This window comes from Plectropomus leopardus, chromosome 13, assembly GCF_008729295.1.
Source record: "Plectropomus leopardus isolate mb chromosome 13, YSFRI_Pleo_2.0, whole genome shotgun sequence".
Lineage (NCBI taxonomy): Eukaryota > Metazoa > Chordata > Actinopteri > Perciformes > Serranidae > Plectropomus > Plectropomus leopardus.
The window spans coordinates 31,905,818-31,929,001 of record NC_056475.1 but is presented as its reverse complement, the minus strand read 5'-3'; the positions used below and the strand labels follow the sequence as shown (position 1 = coordinate 31,929,001).

Here is a 23,184-nt window from a genome sequence, read left to right as displayed (position 1 = left end):
GTGCTGATTGTAGAGATCTTCTGTGCTACTGGGGCAGATGTGTGTGAGGCATCCATGCTTTTGCAAACATGGATGTAAGTGCAACTGGACTGATGGGTGGAGGCATACACACCGTATTTCTAGTTTAATTCTGACATTTATTATCAATTTAAATGCGAACGGTAGAAAAAAGTTGAACTAAACCATCAAATATCTACTGAAAAACATTCTTAGTAAGTATATCAGTGGATAGATGCTTTGAGTTTTATGTATTTGACTTTGTTTTACAGATGAGGGGTCACAGGTGAATGAAGAGGAGGATGAAGGATATATTGACGACAGGAGGAAGAAAATAACCAGACTATGTGGCAGCGGTGAAGAAATGGGAGATGCCTTGTTTAAGATCAGTAAGTGAAGACATGATAATGTAACAGATACTCACCTGTGTGGCCCGTAGTTTCATTTTAAAAAGTACTGTAGTGTCTGCATTATTGGGTCGGAAGCACTGGCTCTGGTATGGGGGGACGAGACAAAACTAGCCTTTCTGTCCGCCCACTTTCTGTGCACAGTAAGACACCATGGGCTGCATGTAGTGAACCGGCGTGGCCACATCACAGGTGCGCCCTGCCAAGTGTGTCAGTAGCTGTGACAGTCCTGGCTTGTCACTATCACTACTTTCAGCTGCTTTATTCCCAGAGCTCTCCCCGTCACGACGCACTGGCAGGCTGGGAGGCCTGCAGAGTTCTCCTCAAAGGAAACTGATTATTGTCTCAGAGAAAAATTATGATACAGTATTGTATTTTTCCCCTTTGAAACCTGAGCAAATTGGGTTTATTTCTTTCAAATACATGGAAAGAAGGCAACTTAACAATTTACCCAAATTAGGAAGATGGGAGTAAAAAGTTACCAAGAAAACAAAACAAACAAAAAACAGTAAATGGTGGGAAAAAAAAAAAATTAAAAAAAAAAAATATATATATATATATATATATATATATATGTGTGTTTTTTTTTCTGTAACCTAACTTAGAATATATAAATACAATAATTAGAAATATATTTTTCTGGACATTTTCCCCTAGTTTTTTGATAATTTCCTAATATTTCTCTCTCTTCTTTAGTTAATGTTCAAGTCATTTTCTTTTCACCTATAATAATTTCCCACAATTTTATGCCAATTTGCTGATTGCCCTTTGTAAAACATATCAAACCAATTTGCTCAGAGTTAAACAATGTTTAATGCTTGTGAAAGGGGTCTAGATTCAGCACAAGAAAAATGATGTTGATCCAGGTTTACTCACATCCTTTCCTGTTTTGTCTTCTTTTTATTTATTTATTTTTCAATCATTTCCAGGTCAATTTCGTGTACTTTTCACTAAATTCTCTGGCTGATTTTTTGGTAATTTTTGATTTTGTTGGTGCTAATTGACTTCTTCTCATCTTTCTCAGAGAAACTGAGCTTCAAAGGGTTAATGAAAATAATTGTGAATGTCATGGGCTGATGTGTCTGCTCAGGTGGGCTCAATGCTGACCTGGTGGCTGCACATCCAGAGGACAGTGAAGAGCTCAGGATGTCTCCGGGGTCACGGCTCAGTCCCAGCTTATTGGAGGACACAGTCAGGTGGGGGACAGCAGCTCCACACAGCACACAGTCCCATTCGTCTGTTTGACCTGACCCACCCCAAAATCCAGGATTATTCAGACTTATTGTGGCCTGTAGCTGAGTCATAGTAATGCACCTGCTGTCTGTGTGTGTGTGTGTCCTTTCTTTGTCAGAGCCCACTCCACACTGGATGATGTGCTGCAGGGCTTTGTAATGGAGGGCTGCAGGCAGAGCCCAGGAGCCAGTAAAGGGGCCCCCACACTGTGAGTATCAGGCACAGACAGGCAAGACTTCAGTGCTGCTTGGACATTCACATTTGCCTCATACACACACTACTGAGGTTATCGGTGGCACTGGGGCCATCTCACTGTCTGTCCAACACTTTTGTCCACTGCAAAGTCCATAAAACTATCCAAAGATATATATGAACAGAGTGCCTCCCATGTATAGGTGTCTGCAGTTGGAGGAGCAAACTGATGATGATGAAGGACACCCAGCAGGTGACCATGCACACAGCTGGCTCCAGTGATCACTCGCTGTCTCAACTGGTAACCTTCACAAAGACTCACACATACAGCACAAGGTGCTTGTGAACACCCAGGGCCAGATGCACACAGCTCTGTGCAGCTTCATAACTAAAACTGTTTGTACACGTAAAGAAAAATATGCATGCATTGTTTTCATCAGGTTTACAAAGCTGTGCATTGTTCTGTTTTCAAATCTCACTCAGTGTGGAACTAGCGCAGGACCACCAGCCTCGTTTCCACTCCCACATAAATAGATGCAGAAACGGCCCTCAACAACTGTTTGCATATTGACAGTTGTGCATGTTGCACCACTGACTGGACCTGTCAGTGAAAAACAGCAAAGGAAGGGGTCAGTGGAGCTGCACTTGTACAGCACACTTTGTAATGAAATGTGCTCTATTCTTAAATCTGCCTTTAAATTGAGATCTAACAGACCACTGTGTAGACTGCCATTAATAACACAATTGGTGAAAGTGACAAACAAGCTAAAAACAGCGTTAGCTAGTCTATAATCAGCCTCCTCATCCTCACATCCCCTGCAGCTGCTGTCTCATCCACAGCAGTTTGTGTGCTGTTGTGAGGTCGGCCTGAGGGAACACATTCTTATTGCAGTCTTCCTGTACATATACTGCCATCAGTAACATACACTTGATTGGCTCCAGTGATTATAGATGCAGCATTTTGGTCACAGTAATTAACTTCTTTTCCACTCTGCCTCTTTAGCAGAAAGTCTGGCAGCACTTTTATGTGACATATTCAGAGAAGTTTCTTCATCCAGCTGAAGCCAAAAATACTCACTTATATTTGTAAATCTTTTTCATATTACTACATCCTCTTATTTTGTAAGATTATAATGCTGTTTTTAAATTTCACTCCAATTACTTTTAACTGTTCCATTAAAATCAAGGCAGGTAATTGTTATCACTGTTTCATCTCATATCATATGAAGAAGTTCACAGAGGTTCTGATGATGTCACTCATAATAAACAGCCCTGCCTCCTACAGTTGAACACGCTGCTGGCTGGAGAGGAAAACCCAGAGGTAACTCAACTAGTTGATAAGCAGCTTCATGACAGCAGCTATCCAGACAGCCAGTGTTGAGTTAGTGAAGCCAGATAACAGAGTGATGCACTGGGAATGTTGAAGTGGCTTCATAGTGCAGGTCTCTGGAGGAAGTATAACTTCACAGACAGCCATGTTCTACAGCAGCTGTCATTACACACAGTCAGTATTTATAACGCCTCAAATCAATTAAAGGGATAGTTTGGGTTTTTTGAAATGGGTTTGTTTTGGGGTTCTTATCCAATATAGCGTACACATAAACAGATAGCAACTAAATATATTCTAGCCACCTAAAAACAATCAATATCTCTTTAAGCGTAAGCTGTATTGAGAATATTTTCACTGCTTTACCTGAATGTCAGACAGTGATTTTAAACTGACAAATAAAAATGTTACATCACTCACTTCAAACCAGACTCCAATGAGAAAAACAGTCATGTAATATCCCGGAACACAGGAGCTGCTGGTGTACCACCACCTGCATTAGTTAGTTTGTGTTATTGTGTGATTTTTACACAATTAAAAGGGTTAGTCCAGATTCACCAAATACACAGAATAACACTAAGTGACTGAAGTAGCAGCAAAGCCGCAGCTGCTGTTTTCAGCGAGCTAAAATGACTGTTTTCCTCAGTGGAGTCTGGGGCTTTGAGAGCACAGATGGGAACTGAGTCTGTTAACAGCTTCCCTGTAGGAACAGGCTGTCTGACAGAAAGGGTAAGCTGTGAAACTACTCTGCAGACAGTGTGGACTCAAAGTGTATGAACATTGACTTTTTTTAGGTGGCTAATATACTTTTTGCTGCTGATCTCTCCACAGCAGTACATAGCTTAGCTTCTGTGTCAGACTCCAGGCTGCTTCCTCAAACTGAGAGTGTGCTGACTGACAGGTACTACGTGTCTTTTACTGTGTGTGGATAAGTACATACAACCCCACTTCAAAAAATCTGAACTATCCCTTTAATCACATGTCAGCTTGAATTCCTACTGAGCAAACCAATCACAGCTCATAGTCTGAGAGAAATTTCATCCCCTGAGCCTCTTCTGTGTGTGTGTGTGTGTGTGTGTGTGTGTGTGTGTGTGTGTGTGTGTGTGTGTGTGTGTGTGTGTGTGTGTGTGTGTTTTTGGCTACAGGCGGAGCATGGAGGAGACAGAGCAGACTCTCCATGAGACAAACAACTAATTACAGGGACATGTTCTTTTCTCTGGTTGGTTTTGTTTGGTTTTGTTAGCAATGTGTCGCGTGTTAGTAGTGCACTGTTGCTGCTTTGATGTTGGTTTCAGAACGTTTTATGGCTTCATGAATATGACTTTTAAAATCGTATAAAAAGAATGTATTCTAATGTGTTGAGACATGCTTTAGGTGGACATACATCCTGTGCTGTGTAGCAAGTTGACACAAGTCCCACTGAGCCCTCAGAACAATGTACAAGGGATTTTATTTCACATTGTGCTGTTGAAGGAAATAAAAATATACAAAAGACACCATCTGACCCCCCCCCCATCATCTTAGACATTTTCTTCTGACATTAAATGTTCAGGCTTTTATTGTCACTGATTGGTCCCTAGATGTGATGGTGAATATATGACTGTTAGAAACTGTTAGCCAAAGCCTGTTGTGTCATCAATACTGAGCTCCATCTTTATGACAGAAGCTCTGACAGTCAGCCTGTCAGCATATCAGCATCACTCATGCAGATATATGAAGACATTTATCAAGAACGACAAGAGCAGACGTCCATGCATTCATCACAAGAGTGATGTGACTGTTCTACCATTGTGTGTTATCAGCTGTAGGAGAAATTCTGATAGCACTTAAGCCTCATTTCCACGGCACAAAAACCTCTTAACATCTGAAGTTTCAATGCAATGGGAAACTGTACAATCTGCATTCACATCTGGGACAAATGACTGCAGTAGACACAGGTTTTTGTTGCCTCTGGCTTCAGTCACTATTGATGGAAACAAAAGACTCGGATGAATGAGCTAATTTTAGCCTGCTTACTGGTGAGATGCAATAATGCACCATCACAAAATACTGTCCGGTTTTGCCTAAGCAGCTCAAACATTGATCCAAATTAGTCTGCGCTGAGCTGAAAAAAAAAAATAACCTAAATAAGTAAGAGATCTATAGAGAAGGGACCACCTTAAAACTTTCACACACATCATGTTTGTGCTGCTGTCAACTATTTAGCTGTTCTTCAGTCTGTCTGTGACATAGAACGTGACATACCAAAACAACCAACACACACACACAAAAGGCACACTCGCCTGCTGTAGAGCCAGGTACACAGCTCTGCTCTACTGGCAATGGAAAGCAGTCTATAGCCTTTTGTAGTGGGTTTACCTGTGTTTCAAACACCAGCGTGCATGTGCTAACTTTTGTGGGAAATGGGTATCGGGCCAATAGCTGTGTTTCAGTTCATGTTGTTTTATTCCTCGGGAAATATCGGGTCAGAGAATATACTGCAACAGCTTTTGGACCAGGTTCATCTGGTCTTGTTGAACCCCCCAAAGCCACTGCAGTCTGATCCTTCAGTATATCAGCCTCTGTCCTCCTGGTAGAGAGGGAGGAGCAGTGACAGCACCTTCCCACTCCCACTCCCACTCCCACTCCCACTGTCTCTGTGTAACACTTCTCCTCACATGGCAAGACGAATGTGTCCTTTCCTGTCCACCTCCACTAAAGACAGGTGCTGCAGAACCTTCAGCTTTGAGTCGCTCACCTTCATCTTCAACTGCTTCATCTTCTGCACGCTGAGAGGGCCGCTGCAGAGGAGCAGAGGACGGACACACACACACACACACACACACACACACACGCACATGCACAAAGGCACTTTAAGAGCTCAGCATCTCAATAAAAATACTCTAATGTTAAGTGCCAGTCCATTAAGCCATCTTTTCTTATTATCATACACTCAGGGGCCACTTTCTTAGGTACACCTGCAAAATCTAAAGCTCATCCATAAAGTGTACTTTCATAATAAAGAGGCATTAGTTTAACTCTACATTTTTAATTAAGCATGTAGGGTGCAGTGGTGTTAACTGGACCTTCCTAACTTGCTTCTGATGTTTTGCACACTACAATTAAAACCATGAGGGGGAAGCATATTAGAAACACATTTCAATATCGTGCAACACAACAACAAATTACAACCTCAGACATAAACATACAGTTGAGTTAAGTTTGAACAAAAAAATTAACAATTACAACCTTTGTTAAGGTAGATTTTGTGGTGCAGCTGTTACACTCTACTGCATTTTATACATAGGCATACCCGATAAAGTGGCCAAGGAGTGTATAATCTATTATTCTACATTATGTTCTGCTAATAATCCTGATTAGATTTTATAGAGAACTGTTGTATCAAAACATCATTGTAAAAAATAAACAGGGTTTCCTCACATTTTATCCAATCAATTTTCAGACATTTGCAATTTTTTTCCATAATATTTTACCCAGCTTCCATGACTTTAAGTTGTTTAAATGAATGGGCCTATAGAGAGAAACAGCCCTACATTATGAAACATGAATCTCCCAGGCTTTTAAAACTGCTGCTGCTTGTTAACTTATAACTGCTTGTATTTGCAGACTGGACTCACATGTTAGACATTCCAGCCACCAGCTGGCTGCAAACGCCAGAGACCAGAATGGTACATACGTGTACTTGATAATTGTTTTGTGGCCGTTTTGGTCAAAAAACAAAAAAAGTGGTTGTCAGAAACCTTATTCCATTATTATTATTACATTTCACTTGTTTAACCGGCTCACAAGAAATTTAAAAATACCTAACTGACAGGTTTCGGCACAGAGCCTTCGCCAGATTTTTTAAAACTTATTTTTCAAGCATTTTCCTGTTTCCCTCAGCACACCTCTTACCCCCTAAGGGAGTTGTGGTCTCTGAGATATTGCAATGCCTGATCTGCTGGTGCTCTTGAATATTTAATGAATTTTGTTATTTGAAATCTTAACTTTTTCATTAAAAAATAAAAATACTCCAAATCAGCTCCCCAGTTTGTAAATTTCCTCCTGGAACTGAAAACAAACCTTAAGTCATTCACCTTAATTAATAACATTAAAAATGGCGAGCTTTTAGAAAAAAAAGCCTCCTACCCACATCCTCTCACTGAATGTACTGTGTATTTCTATGTTTGTACACCTGTTTATTTTACTTGTTATATATTTTGTTTTGCTTGGTTTCTTGCTTTTATCTATTTATTTACCTTTTTAATTTCTCATCTGTTTATCTGTCTATCACTTCTGTCATTTGTATACTGCTTTTATACTTTAATCTTTCAAACATGTTTGCTTTTTAAATTGAAATAAAACTGATCCTGGTGATATGTTATTGGTCACTCAGTGCAGAACTTGCTTTAAATTAACAAAACAAGGAGCACATTTTACGTAACATTAAACATGTTTTGCGATTTTTATATACATTTCTAAAACGACACATATTCAAAACTTTCCCAAAACATTCTGTTACTTCCAAACCATTCCCAGGTCTACAAAACAGTTTTTCTAATTTTAGAACTTTTCCAGGAATTTCAGGACTGTGAGAACCCTGAAAAATGTGAAGAATGCACATGTATGACATATTAAAATTCGCCTGACTGTGCATAAATAATGCGCTGTACTATAATTGTTGTTTGTAAATCTTTAAATTTGGGTTCATGTCCATGTTGACTGCGGTCACATGTCACTTCAGCTTCAGTCTTTGAGAGGAAACGTGTATGTTTGTATCAGTCCCCTCTGTCAGCGTGTTGCCGTGACAGTGGCGTTCTCTCTGACCTGTCTTTGCTGATGTGCTGCTGCAGCTGCTGGTAGAACAAGTTGAGGTCGGCCAGCTTCACGTTAGTGCGTACGCTGAGAGGAACCGCCTCCAGCGTGGCTTCACTCAGCTGCTCATACTCACAGCCTGCGGACACAGACAGACAGTTAAAACACAGCACCTCATTCTGACTCTGAAGTGTTTCTGCCTGGAGTTTCCAATGATGCCTCTAGAGGGTGACAAAGGTATGAGCCTGTGGGCAAAGCACATCAGCTAACAGCAAGATTCAACCAGCAGAGGGCAGTCTCTATCCACATCTATAACACAGGAAGTACAATTCACATGCTTTCCTCTCAAAGGCCATCATCTGGACCATGTGCCACTGAGCAGCTCTCATAGGAATGAATGAGGTCCCGCCCCCACGGCTGTATCCACATATACACTATATTACCAAAAGTATTCGCTCACCCATTCAAATGATCAGAATCAGGTGTCCTAATCACTTGGCCTGGCCACAGGTGTATAAAATCAAGCACTCAGGCATGCAGACTGTGAAACAAGACATTTGTGAAAGAATGGGCCGCTCTCAGGAGCTCAGTGAATTCCAGCGTGGAACTGTCATATGATGCCACCTGTGCAACAAATCCAGTCGTGAAATTTCCTCGCTCCTAAATATTCCACAGTCAACTGTCAGCTCTATTATAACAAAATGGAAGCATTTGGGAACAACAGCAACTCAGCCACGAAGTGGTAGGCCACGTAAAGTGACGGAGAGGGGTCAGCGGATGCTGAAGCGCATAGTGCAAAGAGGTCGCCGACTTTCTGCACATTCAATTGCTACAGAGCTACAAACTTCATGTGACCTTCAGATTAGCCCAAGTACAGTACGCAGAGAGCTTCATGGAATGGGTTTCCATGGCCGAGCAGCTGCAGCCAAGCCACACATCACCAAGTGCAATGCAAAGCGTCGGATGCAATGGTGTAAAGCACGCCGCCACTGGCCTCTAGAGCAGTGGAGACGCGTTCTCTGGAGTGATGAATCACGCTTTTCCATCTGGCAATCTGATGGACGAGTCTGGGTTTGGAGGTTGCCAGGAGAACGGTACATTTCAGACTGCATTGTGCCGACTGTGAAATTTGGTGGAGGAGGAATTATGGTGTGGGGTTGTTTTTCAGGAGCTGGGCTTGGCCCCTTAGTTCCATTGAAAGGAACTTTGAATGCTTCAGGATACCAAAACATTTTGGACAATTCCATGCTCCCAACCTTGTGGGAACAGTTTGGAGCGGGCCCCTTCCTCTTTCAACATGACTGTGCACCAGTGCACAAAGCAAGGTCCATAAAGACATGGATGACAGAGTCTGGTGTGGATGAACTTGACTGGCCTGCACAGAGTCCTGACCTGAACCCGATAGAACACCTTTGGGATGAATTAGAGCGGAGACTGAGAGCCAGGCCTTCTCGACCAACATCAGTGTGTGACCTCACCAATGCGCTTTTGGAAGAATGGCCAAAAATTCCTATAAACACTCTCCTCAACCTTGTGGACAGTCTTCCCAGAAGAGTTGAAGCTGTAATAGCTGCAAAAGGTGGACCGACATCATATTGAACTCTATGGGTTAGGAATGGGATGGCACTTCAGTTCATAGTATGAGTAAAGGCAGGTGAGCGAATACTTTTGGTAATATAGTGTATAATAGATCCATGGGATCTAGCAGCAACACTCAATACTCAGATACATTGTTTTTTATAGCAGAAAACAGTAGTTTGGGGGTTCAGTTCCTCTTTAAGTTACATTATGGAACTAAATGTGTATGAGTAATATGTTGCACTGCTAATGAGTAATATATTGCACTGTATTCCCTTTTTGTACTGTCTGTTGTGATATGTAGTGTTTGTTGTATGTTTTTGTTGTCTAGTTAAATGATGTTTGTATTTATGAATTTAAGTGAGACTATTATAAGTATTTCTGACAATAAAGTGAAATATAATCTAATCATCCTGTATTCATTTTCAGATTTAAGAATTTGTAAAAACTTTTTTTTTGTGATGTGCATGTCAAACTGACCTTTAAATTGCAGTGTAGCAAAAAATAAAAAATTTAAAAAAAAAAACTGATCCTGTCAAGTCTCAGGATTTCAAATGAACTGATTTCCTGATATTACAAGCTATTAGTGCAAATATTTCTTATCTTGTGGGGATAGCCAAGCTTACTGTAAGCTAAATAAACTAGACTACTGTGGACCTGTCAAAGGTTTACCCTTACAGCTACAGCTGGTTTAACAGTCAGCTGTCAATCACTGCTTGTAAACTGCCGTCAAACTAGGCAGCACAGATCAAACATGAATCCACAATCTGTGTGTGCTACCTGTTTCTCTCTCCTCAGACGGTGTCAGAAACATGTTACTGCACTGTTAAGCTGTAAAATGACAGTTGGGCCGGTTGGTGCTTCAGTTGGCTGTTTGTAACATGGCGGCCAGCTCACAAACTTGCTCATTTTACAGTTAAACAATACACTTAAATATGTTTGAATCAAATGACACTTGGTTCAAACATTTGATAAATAGGCAACACAGTGACAGAATTCTGATTCATATTTGATCAGCGCTGCCTAGTTTGACAGTGTGACTGCAGATCATGAGCAGTGGGGGTGTTCCACTTCAGTGTGCCGGTGCACCGCTCTACATGTAATGAACAGGGCCAGAAAGCTGTTTCAATGGAGTGAAGTCTGTCAGCCAGCTGCAGCAACCACGTAACTGTCAGCTGAAAAACAAACAACAATGTCTGCCTACAGGACAAGGGCCACAGTAGCTTTACTTGTTGATAAATAGCAGCGTACATGGGCAGTGATGTTCACATTATGGTTATATTTAAGTTTCTCCCTTTATTTGTTTGTGTTTGTATTGTACATGTGGGCATGGTGACATAAACAACAACTTCACTGCTCAAATTTAGAGGCAAATTTAATATCTGCTGCTTCTGTCAATTCGTGTGCAGACTCGTGTGGGATTCCACAGCCTTGATTCCCATCAAGCCAAGTTTGGAAAAACCTTTTGCATAAAATCCACAGAGTAACTTTTCACTGAATTTGCACTGCTCCTATCGCTCAGTGACAGCTGGCAAGCAGACAGTGGATCCTCTGCTCTGAGCATCCTGGCCAGATACTAAATACGATTCATTGCTGGTTCCACTGTTCCACTGATCTGTGTGACGTTTATGTGAGAGGCATTCTGTGAATTGTTTTCTTAACACTTATTTTAAAATTTTAACATGTAACGTCAGAAAAAGACGATTAATAAAATCCTACTTTCACTGTCTTAGCATGTTTGAGACTTTTAGAAAAAACTCGTTAAAAGCATTTTGACACCAATTGAGGCCTTATTTTTAGATATTTGGGGTTTTTTTTACTTTTTAAGTAGCCGCAGAAACGCTGTAATTAGTGCTAAACACTAAGTCCAGCTGAGGCTGATGGGAATGTCATGAGTTCTGCAAGTATTTGGTTATAAACCAAATTGGACACATTCACATGTTGAGTTATTATAATTGATAATGCAGACAGACAAAGAGAGACAGACAGAGGGACCGTTTCCATCTCTGCAGTACTCAGAGTGGAAGGCTTGGAGCTAACAGACTCACTGATTGGCTGCTGGTGGTCAGATGCTGCTGCAGCAGGAGGCCCCTGAAAGAAAAGCCCAGTAAAGATCATGAGTGGGTAAGCCGACTGTGGCCGCTCACACCACACACTCCTGTGACCTCAGCTGATTCACTCTTACACAGATCATCATGTTTTACATGTTTGGACATCATCAGTGATCAGAACATTCACAGATTAATGTGTCATATTTTGTTGTGGAGCAGCAGGATCAGGTCCTGTAGAGATCGCATTCATCTTGATCCACATGATACACAAAAATGTTGACTGATGCAGTCAACATTTACATTATGTTATTAAAGGCTCAATCATAGAATTTTGTAGAACAAATCCAACATAACAATTAATATTCAAATGCCATTTCTATAACGGTACATTTCAAAATAAAGCTGGTATTCAAATAACAGCTGTGTGTCAAATAATAACTGGGAGCATAACCAGCTCAAATGAATCAAGTCTGTGTAAACATACATAAAACAACACATGTAGAGATGTCCTCCTCACATTTTTCTGCCCCTGATCCCGATCAGTTATTTCATATCTAATATCTGACCATACTGCGTCCTAATCCAATACTTCTATTTTCCTAGATAAGACTGCTGCACAGAGCACAATTTAAGAAGGCTTTTTTAAATACTTTTTTTAAAAAAGTGATGGCTTGTTAAGCTGTTCCTTGATGGTTTTTTTTAAAATATATTAGCCTATTATTATTTATTTATTTTACCCAAAAAAAAGCAGAAAATTACAAACCCTCCCTTTATACCTACTGGCATTGTCTCTAGCCCTTTAAGAGTCCACATGGACTGTATAGCTCTTTTCTAATCTTCCAACAACTCAAAGCACTTTCACACTACATGTCACATTCACCCATTCACACACACATTCACACACTGGTGGCTGAGCCTACCATCCACTCAGTAACCATTCACACACATTCAGCTCAGATGGCCGAGGAGCAATTTGGGTTTCATTATCTTGCCAAAACGTACATGGACATGTTGGCTGGAGGAATCAGGGATCAAACCACTTTCAATTAGAGGATGACCCACTCTACCTCTGATCCATGGGCACCCCAGTGTTTGTTGCTCCTGCAGCCAGTGTCACCTGAATGAGCTGTCGTGTGTTGAGTGTTTATTTTCGTTGTCTTTTACACAGATTGCACTCCATTAATGAAAAAGCCAACTCGGCATTTTGACCGCAGGGCTTTAGACTGCAGCTAAACCAATGCACATAACTTTGGTAAATTTAGTTAAAGAAACAATCTCATACAGCATTTTTGTTTTTTGAATGGTGTGTGGTGTTTTGTGGTGGGTGGGGCTCAGCCGCTGCTCTTACACTCTATGTTTACACTCTATGTTGCACTCTATGTTGCTTTGCATTAAATTAAAAAACACATGTGCGACAGCTGAGATAAAACAAAGGATGGATCGCGAACAATAAACCAACATGGCTTATGAATTAACAAAGCATATTTCACCCAAAAAATGTGAGGACGACAAAAATAAACTGAAATAAAAATCAGGTAACTCAGATACAAGCTGCACTGAAGCAACAAACCAAGACAGGCCAAAAAGATTAAAGGGAGGTTTTGTCATTTTGTACTTCATTTTGTGAAATAAATAAATAAATAATAAGGAAATGGCTAATGCATTGCAGGGCTATTCATTTCTTCATATTGTCACACAGGCTATACACTGGACTGATTTTAATCACTTTGAAGAAGCCTTCTTAAAGTGTGCTCTGTGCAGCTTTGGACTATCTGCAGATACTCAATATTAAATGACTCCAATCGGATCGGGGCAAAAAAAGAAGTTTAGTTGTGAGGCAGCCAAGGAAGAGGCCACTCAACAAACAGAAAGGATTCTGGGAGCTGACTGCATCTCACCTCTGTGGTGGTGTCACTGGCAGCTGAACCCAGGAGCTCGGCTGACTCCTGCTCTGACTCCGTCGGTGGCTCAACCTGCAGCATGTTAACAGAGACAGCAGAATGAAATATGGTGCAATGTTTGACACTTTTTTTCGCAAATGTATCTGCTGTTGAATTCTTTTTTATCAAACGTCAGTCTGCTATCATTTGTGAATTGTGTGAGCAGTGCTCTTGAATGGCTTGTGTAAAAAAGGTTATCACAAAGAGGAGCAGTGGGAACAGCAATATGAACAAAAATAATGACACAAATAAAGAAGAGTGCTTCGGAAATATGGGGTTTTGGACCCCTTGATACGGGCCGTCCGTTCCCTGTATGACCGGTGCCAGAGCTTGGTCCGCATTGCCGGCAGTAAGTCGGACTTGTTTCCAGTGAGGGTTGGACTCCGCCAGGGCTGCCCTTTGTCCCCGATTCTGTTCATAACTTTTATGGACAGAATTTCGAGGCACAGCCAGGGTGTTGAGGGGGTCCAGTTTGATGACCTCATGACTGGTTACCTGCTTTTTGCAGATGATGTGGTCCTGTTGGCTTCATCAGGCCGTGACCTCCAGCTCTCACTGGATCGGTTCACAGCCAAGTGTGAAGCGGCCGGGATGGGAATCAGCACCTCCAAATCCGAGGCCATGGTTCTTAGCTAGAAAAGGGTGGAGTGCCCCCTCCAGATTGGGGATGAGATCCTTCCCCAAGTGGAGGAGTTTAAGTACCTTGGGGTTTTATTCACGAGTGAGGGAAGGATGGAGCGAGAGATCGACAGGCGGATCGGTGCAGCGTCTGCAGTAATGCGGTCTCTGCACCGATCTGTCGTGGTGAAGAGGGAGCTGAGCCAAAAGGCAAAGCTCTCGATCTCCTACCCTCACCTATGGTCACGAGCTTTGGGTAGTGACCGACAGAACAAGATTGCGGGTACAAGTGGCCGAAATGAGCTTCCTCTGTAGGGGTGGCTGGGCTCTTCCTTAGAGATAGGGTGAGAAGCTCGGATATCCGGGAGGAGCTCGGAGTAGAGCCACTGCTCCTCCGTGTTGCGAAGAGCCAGATGTGGTGGCTCGGGCATCTACTTAGGATGCCTCCCGGATGCCTCCCTGGTGAGGTGTTCAAGGCACGCCCCACCGATAGGAGGCCCAGGGTAAGACCCAGGATACGCTGGAGAGACTATGTCTCTCAGCTGGCCTGGGAACGCCTCGGGATCCCGCGGGAAGAGCTGGACGAAGTGGCCGGGGAGAGGGAAGTCTGGGCTTCCCTGCTTAGGCTGCTGCCCCTGCGACCCAACTACGGATAAGCGGAAGAAAATGGATAGATGGATGGATATATATATATATATATATATTATATATATATATATAGATAACTAACATGGAGGGGCAGGCTTTACAGCCTATACCACAGTCAGACACAAGGGGGCGATCCAGACTGAAAAGCTACACTTTGGGGAAACTGTCATGTGGTCCATCTTTGTATACAATCTATGATATGCAGCATGTGTGCGGTTGGTGTGTGGGTACCTCCACATCAGTGGTCTGTTGGAAGTGTTGGACCAGCTCCAGGGCACTGCTCAGGCTGTTTCTGATGGACTCCATGGATTCTTTCTGTGCAGCTGCAATCTCCTTCACCTGAGAGCATAGTGCTGTGTGTTTGGCCTTGATGGCCCTCAGGTTTTCCAGCATCACTGCAGGGTTTTCCTGCAGACACACACTCAGATATCAGCCCGAAAACACTCATGTTCAACCGTCCAGCCTCAGTTGCTTTCTGATCTCTGATTACACCGACTAACAATTACCAAGGAGAGCTCTATGAACTTTGGTTTAACTTCTTATTTTTATATACATATATAAAAATAATGAAACATAACACAACTAAAAATTACCACTTTTTCTATTTCGAAAATGTGTTACTCCTGTTTACGGCTCTTTTTGTTTAGCTTATTCTTTGGGCCCTGATTAGTTTTGGACGGATGGACAGACAACCTGGAAACATAATGCCTCCCACCTCAGCTATTGCCAGCATAGAGGCATAAAAACCCAAGAATTTAAGTTTCTTTATTTGGTTGAGAAATGGAAAAACTCACCAAGTGATTTGATGTGATGTCTTAAAACATGGATGAAAAAAATGCATGTCCTCAGAATACTCTGGTTATACTGTATATCTGAGGCTCTCTGTCAGTATGTTACTCACTTTTCAGAAACAAATACTGGCCAATAAATACTAATGTATCACAGCTGAACAACAATAGCTGCTTCATGCAGATCACATCAAATAGACTGCAGATGATGTCCAGTTGGTCCTGTCTTTAGTAATGAGAAATAGCAGCTGTTATTTCAGTTATCACCTCAGCAGGACATCCATTCTCTGCAGCGTTGTTGATGAAGTCTAGCTTCAGCCGCTTCTCGATATATTCCAGGTCTGCCTCTGACTTGAGGAACTGCAAAGACAAACAGCTTTACTATCTGGTAGGACATTGCTGTACACAAATTAACCCTGCCTCCTATATAATGCCCCAGGGATGATGATTTTCTGTAGGCCAACCTGGAAACTAATGTAATAAGGCTAACCCTGGTTCCCCCATCAAAAAGCCTGGATTTTTCCATTGGATTTCAGAATATTCCACAAAATAAGCTCTGTGGAAACAAATGTTTATGATAGTTAGACATTTTGTGCAATTTTCAGGACTTTCAAAGCCTAAATGCAATCGTCAGAGGTAAAAAGCCAATGGTGGGCTATGTTCAGTTCTTGTTAAAGGCGGGTCTGAAGGGTCTGCAATGTGGAGTGTAGACAAACTCAGAGTAGGTCAGCAGTCATCACGTAAACACATTGATCCATGCATGTGTTTTCAGTGACTCGACGTGAACACTATCAACCCATCAGACCAAACCATGGTGCATCCAACATGTCCACTGCACCTGACACAGTGTGTGTTAAAGTGAGCTGTTCTCTGCAGTTTTCAGATGCTTTGACAATACTATTGCACTGCTAGCTGTCTGATACAGTAGTGCAATGAAGTCAGAGCACCTGCCAACAGCTTGAGCTTCACAGTGTGGAAATGATTTCATTGCCTGTAACCATTTCTGGCCAATGCCCTTTTAACATTGCACTGCTTTACTAGCAGGGTCACCAGCAGCACAATATAAAAGGGGCACTGGACGGACAGCGGACGAGCGCAGCCTAACGCTGGACAATGTTGTGAAGCAGTGAGTTGTGAGGGTGTCATAGACATGTGAGAGGACATCTCACTGAGTCAAACAGAAAGTGACATGTGTGGTAAAAAATAAATATATATATATCAATTCTGTATGTGAATAGAGTGTGACTGTATTTATTTCTTTATGACACATGCTAGTGACTTGGCTCTATGGATGTCCAGAGCAGACTTAGATATTTTAACAACTGCCATGAAATTTTGTACAGACATTCATGATCCCCAAAGGGATAATTCTGGCAGCCAGCAGGTCAAGGTTCTCCAGTCAAATGTTCTAATATCAACGAGATGGTTTAGATTAGGGATGTCAGCATCTACACGTGTAAACAGGTACACGGATAACAAATCATAACCGTTCAGAAAAATCAATAACCGTTTACACGTCATTTTTTCCTCTCCTCCTCCTCGTTCATTTCTCACCAATAGTATTTTTAGGGGTGATAATGTTGCCTGAAAGCTAATAGCCAGGAAAGCTAATAACATTAACTAACTATACACTTAAATGTTCCCACTAATGCAGTTATCCGCATACATAATAGATGCACAGGTGGCAATGTTACGTTGATATTAAAAAAAAAACGCAGCCACAGCCAGTGTCGTGTCACTTCAAGTTGACTCGGGGCCGCATGGACAACAAGCAACAAGCGATGAACAAGCGGAGCTTAAAAAAATATATTGTACAAAAGTGAGCAATAGTTAAAACAATGATTAAAAAAGAAGGTTAAACCTTTTCCAGCTTTCACTTGTACGTTTTCTTGTCTGTCAAAATTGATGATTTTATTTTCAACTCATTTTACTTTCTGTCATAAGTAGGTCTAAGCCTTAAATGGTGAGATGGATTGCCTACTTTTTAAGTTCTGTTCGCTGAATAAACGTTTTTGTGCGATAACTAACTACTGGAATGGCTTTGATTTAATGAGATTAGGAGGTATTTGAATGGAGACAGAACCATCTAGTGGTTATATAGCGCAACTGCGATAGAAAAAGATCATAAATCGTGTAACCGGGTACACGTCGGTTAGAAGTCCCGTTTACACGTGTAGAAAAAATTGCAAACGTTGACACCCCTAGTTTAGATGTCCAAAGCCTGGCCCTGGGGCCAACCGTGGCCCGCAAACTGATTTTAATTGGCCCTTGACTTGCCTCTTAATAAACCATATGTGGCCTGTCAGACATTATTGGTCATTCAAGCAAGTTCACTTTGCATTTTTCCGTTCACTTCACAATGGCCACACTACCACACAGCTAACAGCTATTAGGAACTACACAAGCCGAACTTGTGGGTTAACTAAACAAAGGGTTAACTTGCCAGCAGACAGTTCCTGCTAAGTAGCAGTTATGGATACAGCAAAGAAGCGTAATGTGGACAACAAGCGGCAGCCACTTTTATGCCTGATGGGAAGTTGAATTCTTTTTCACTGAAAGACAGAGAGGTTGCTTTATCTCACATGTAAGTGATTTTTGTAAATAACCTATATGATGTGAGAAGCAGCTGCCCCCCAGGTATTTTACATAATATAATCTTTACCCCCTTCAAAAAAGTCTGGACACCCTTGGTTTAGTGTCTGGCCAAAGTGACTCGTCCTCTAGTGCCAACATGAGCTTCACATTTGTGATTCTAAGTGAAAGTTAAAGTGATGGCTACAGGGCGGCCTCTAGCTCACCTGCTAGGGTGTGCACCCCATATGCTAAGGCTTTTGCAGCGGCCTGGGCTGAATTCCAGCCTGTGGCCCGTTGCCGCATGTCATTCCTCCTCTCTCTCTTCCACATTTCCTGTCATTATACAGCTGTCCAATTAATAAAGGGAAAAAAAACAAAATATAATCTTAAAAAATAAAAATAAAGAAAATAAACTGTTGGCGACTACTACTATATTTTGTACTGTTTCAAGTATTAATATGATAGTAAGTATTACAATCTGCTTACAACCTGCTTAGAAACAGTATTATGTATTTGGGAAATGGCAGGTAAAAGCTCTGGAAAAAGCAAAAAAAAAAAGACCTTGATTTGAAATGAATTGGTCAAACTATTCTGGGCCGTTTTACTGTAGACTGACAACTAACTTCAGACAATTCATGATGGCTATCTGTTGTATTTAAACAGAATTTTAGACTGAGAAATCCTTCTCTGCTTTATATGAAATCATTCCAGAGGAGCAGGGCTGCAGCAGTAAACCTGTTTAATGGTATATTGGGACATGAAAATTGAAGGTTATCATACTGTGTGCATTTTTGAATGGAGGCCAGATTAAATAATGTTAAATACGTAGAGGACAGCTGCTTCATCATATTAGGGTTTTTTTGTATTTTTTTTTATCACAAACAAATGACACAAACACAACTTCCTACCCTCACTGTCTAATCTCCACTTCTTTGCTGTGGTCATGTCTGCTGCCTAAAAGCAAATGTCTGCTGATAGGTCCATTAGTTTGCTTGTTTATTGTGTGTTTATGAAAACATTATTTCTACCTGCACAGTTCCTACTTGGTGCCAGTCTACAAACTATACGATAGTACAGCAATCATGAGTTGAACGGGAAAAATGAAAAGTGCTTGCTTTATTTAACCAACTGTGTGGCAGGCCAAATATAGTATGTTTTTGAAAAACAGGAAAAACTAACGTTTGTTGGGCCACAAAGAAACCCTCTGTTTACACTCATTCAAGGTTCATTGTAACTGATAATGAAAATAATTCTGTGATACCGTGAAACTGCGATATTTTCTGAGACGTTTATCACACCGTGAAAATCACACACCCCTACAACCCTGCAGAAGAGTAGGAACATGATCGCAGAGTTAGAAAAAATACGTTTGTAATAAAAGTTATCTTTTTGGTTTAATTTTGTAAAGGTTACTATGCTACAGCCACACGGGAACATACCTGAGCCGTAGTGAAAATGACCGTCTGCCTACTGTGAGTGTGTCTGAACTGAAGCTAACTGTGCTGACTGACTGACTAACTGTTAGCTTGTTGTTATCATGCTACACTACACCAACACTTTACCAAGCGAAACAACAGCTATGTAATGTTACATGTTGAACAGTGGCCATTTTATTACCTTTGTAGAGAGTGGGAAAGCGTAACGTTACGTGTGAACTGTCCTTACGCTTCACGCAACAGTCGCTGCTCTGATAGTACCAGCTGTACAAACAGACAGGGTTCGAAACGAGCTCAACATTTCAGGACATAGACAGGCCCGCTGAATGGCGCAAAGGAGTTTGACTTGTTTATTACTACAAAGACAAACCATGAGCTTCCTGCTCTCACTGAGACAGGCATCCCACAACAACACCTCGGCGTCAGTAAATGAGTTGTTTCTGGAATCATTTATCAATGATAAAATCCATGTCAGAAACCGAATATTGCATAAAATCAAGTAGTTTAACTCTGTGCTTACCATCGCCTCAAGCTTTTCAACTGTTGTCTCCATGTTGAATAGTTGTCAGCCTGATGCGGGCTCTGTGATTGGCCAGCTGTCAGGAGTGGAGGCAGCTGATTGGTCCGCTGTGAGCAGACAGCTTCTGTGTGTGCGCCATATTGCTGCCCGTCTCTGCTTGTGGAATGGCTGCTTTTTTTTTCTTAGAAGACTTTATTCACAAAGTGTAGCTAATCATTCCATCAGAAAAAACACTGCACACACAACTGTGGAACTCTAACCTCGCTGACTACACTGCTTCTTGCATGGTCTGGTGATTTGACACAACCGTACATTTTTAGGATTTATTGTTTTTATTAATTACATTGGCACAGTTGTGATTTCAAGAAGCAATGGTGCTGCTATACAGCTGTTGGGACTTGAACTAGCTCCACCAGCCCAACATAATCCATCAGCTATAACTGCTAGTTTTTTAGTTAAAAGGGAACTATGCTCATTTTCAAAATGCATACATATTATTCCTATGGTCTAAAACATTCCGAAGATATTACTAAACATGAACAACACTCTTACAAATCCAAAAACTAGAGAGTTAAGCTCAAGCTTGTGATGTCATAGGGTATAATGTCTGGATCTGTTCCATCAACAATGAATGGTGAAAGATGTTCTACATGACAGAGATGGCGCTATAGTCCCCCCTTTATGCCACACCCTGCATTTTTTTAAAGGTATTTTTGGGGGGCATTTCTGCCTTTTTAATTGATAGGACAGCACAAGTGTGAAAGGGGGACAGAGAGAGAGAGAGAGAGAGAGAGGGCGACATGCAGCAAAGGGCCCAGGCTGTAATCGAACCAGTGGCTGCTGCAGCGAGGACACAGCCTCTATACATGGGGCACCCGCTCTATCCACTGAGCCACCTGGCGCCCCCATGCCCTTCATTTTTACACAGAACCAAACCATGGTAGCATCACTCCACTTCAGTGTGTGATTATACACTGCAGCACAGCATCCTGCTAACAAAAGAGGGCGTGATGTTTAACCCCGAGCGTCCACCTCTACGGTGACATGTAATATACGCGTCAGCAGCATTTTTGAACTAATATCAAAGACATAACATGTCAATCATAATCATTTACCTTTTCTGTTATTTGGTGGCCGATCTTGTCTCGTTTTGTCTTTGTTTACCCAGTTTTCTGACATTCATGACTGCTGTTTTTCTCTTTTGAATTAGACACCAATTCCTAAAAGCTGCTTTTCAATTTCTCACAGTGGGTTGCACGCAAAACACGTCATTAAAACATCACACCCATTGCTGCCCATGGTCACGGCTTTCCAGCTTGACATTGTACACAGATCTTGTTAAGGGGCTGTTAGTACCTCTGGTCCCAGCTCAGAAGTGTAACAACTTTGTCCCCTCTTTCCATATTTTGAACATTATATACAGAACGGTGAGGCAGCATAATGGCGTGATATTCCCACCTTGAAGAGGCAGTGTAAGCTCTGTTCCAGGACAGAGAGCACTACAATAGAAAAAAAAACTTATTTGGATATTAAAAAAAAGAAGAAAGAAAGAAAACAAACATTCTATGGGTCCACAAAACCAGGCTTCCATTCATTGTCTGAGGAGCAGCTCCACACTTGATACTTGATATATCACAAGCGTCAGACTTCCTGCTCTGGTTTCTGGCATTGAGATTGAGAAGCTCATGTTCATTAATATTAAATGAAAATGGAAATATCATACTAGAATTCTTAATTTAGGTGATGTTTCCCTTTAACCTTCATTTTATCTTTGTTTGGGTTCTGTGTACAGAATGCGAATTCCTGCATTGATGCAATGTTGGTACAACTGACAGAACATGAAAACCTTCCTTTGGTCTGACTTGGGAATCTCCCCGTATATTTATTTCAGGAATCAAGAGGGAGAGAAATGGTCTCCACTCAGACATGAATTAGGGAGGTTGTAGAATATAGCTAGGACACCAGGAAGTCTACCGGACATGGAAAACTATTGAAACTTTTCAGTCAGTTTTCATTCTTAACACACACACACGTCACCTTTCTGTTCAAATAAGAACAGAAAGGTGACGGCAGGTCAGAGACTCACCTGTGCAGTGTGCACTTAACGTTTTTCATTGTGTAAGGCTTTTGTACGCCAAACTGCTCAATTTCAAATGTATTTACTAGTAGGTTCACTCATTCATTCATTGTACTCTTAAGGGTCAAGGGGGGGGGCTGGAGCCTATCCCAGCTGTCATCGGGTATGTCATATTGGATATTGTATTGTGCATTGTGCGCCTACTGTTTTGTATATTGTAAGGAATCTGCACTGGTTAGTTGGTCAAACTGTAAATTTAGTAATTGTGTATTTCATATTGTATTTGTTATTGTTATTGTTGATGTTTACAGTAATATACGTGGTGCTTACAGGGCTGCACCCCGCCCCCACTTCGGACACTCAGATCACATCTCTCTGTTCCTGTATCCAGCCTACAGACAAAAACTGAAACAAACGAACCCTGTTACTAAACAGGTAAAACTCTGGAACCAAGAGTCTGAGAGTATCCTGCAGGACTGTTTTGCTCGGACAGACTGGGATGTGTTTCGGACTGCAGCCACTTTAGAGGACTCTTCTGTCAGCATACAGGACTATGCTGAGTATGTGACTGGGTACATCAGCACTTGTGTTGAAAACATTGTACCCACCATACAAGTCCGAAAGTTCCCCAATCAGAAGCCCTGGATTAACAGTCAGGTACGCCACATGCTGCGTGCTCGCTCTCTTGCTTTTAGATCAGGCAATGAGACAGAGTACAAAGCTGGGAAGTATGGACTGAGAAAAGCCATCACAGTGGCTAAGAGGCAGTACACAGAGAAGCTGGACGGCCTCTACTCCACTGCTGATGCCGGGCGAATGTGGCAAGGCCTGCAGCACATCACGGACTACAGGACCACCATCAGCTCCGTGAGCTCCTGCCGTATGACCTCAACCTCTTCTACACCCGCTTTGAGAACTCCAGCTACCACCAGAGAGGCACACACACACCGGGTCCACTCAACCCCCCACCCCACCCCCACCAACCGTCTCATCAGGCCAGGTAC

The 23,184-nt window shown here is 41.8% G+C and overlaps 1 protein-coding gene across 1 annotated transcript; it reads right to left on the bottom strand.

Annotated features, from left to right (window-relative positions):
• Positions 1–4,590: 4,590 nt before the first annotated feature.
• On the bottom strand, positions 4,591–20,163 carry ska2 (spindle and kinetochore associated complex subunit 2). Its single transcript, XM_042499615.1, has 7 exons — positions 20,104–20,163; positions 15,841–15,933; positions 15,017–15,193; positions 13,478–13,552; positions 11,577–11,619; positions 7,963–8,089; positions 4,591–5,936 (listed from the first exon to the last, which is right to left on the bottom strand). The coding sequence occupies exons 1-7, from the start codon at positions 20,134–20,136 to the stop codon at positions 5,810–5,812; spliced, it is 675 nt and encodes a 224-aa protein (XP_042355549.1). The 5' UTR covers positions 20,137–20,163; the 3' UTR covers positions 4,591–5,809.
• Positions 20,164–23,184: the final 3,021 nt, after the last annotated feature.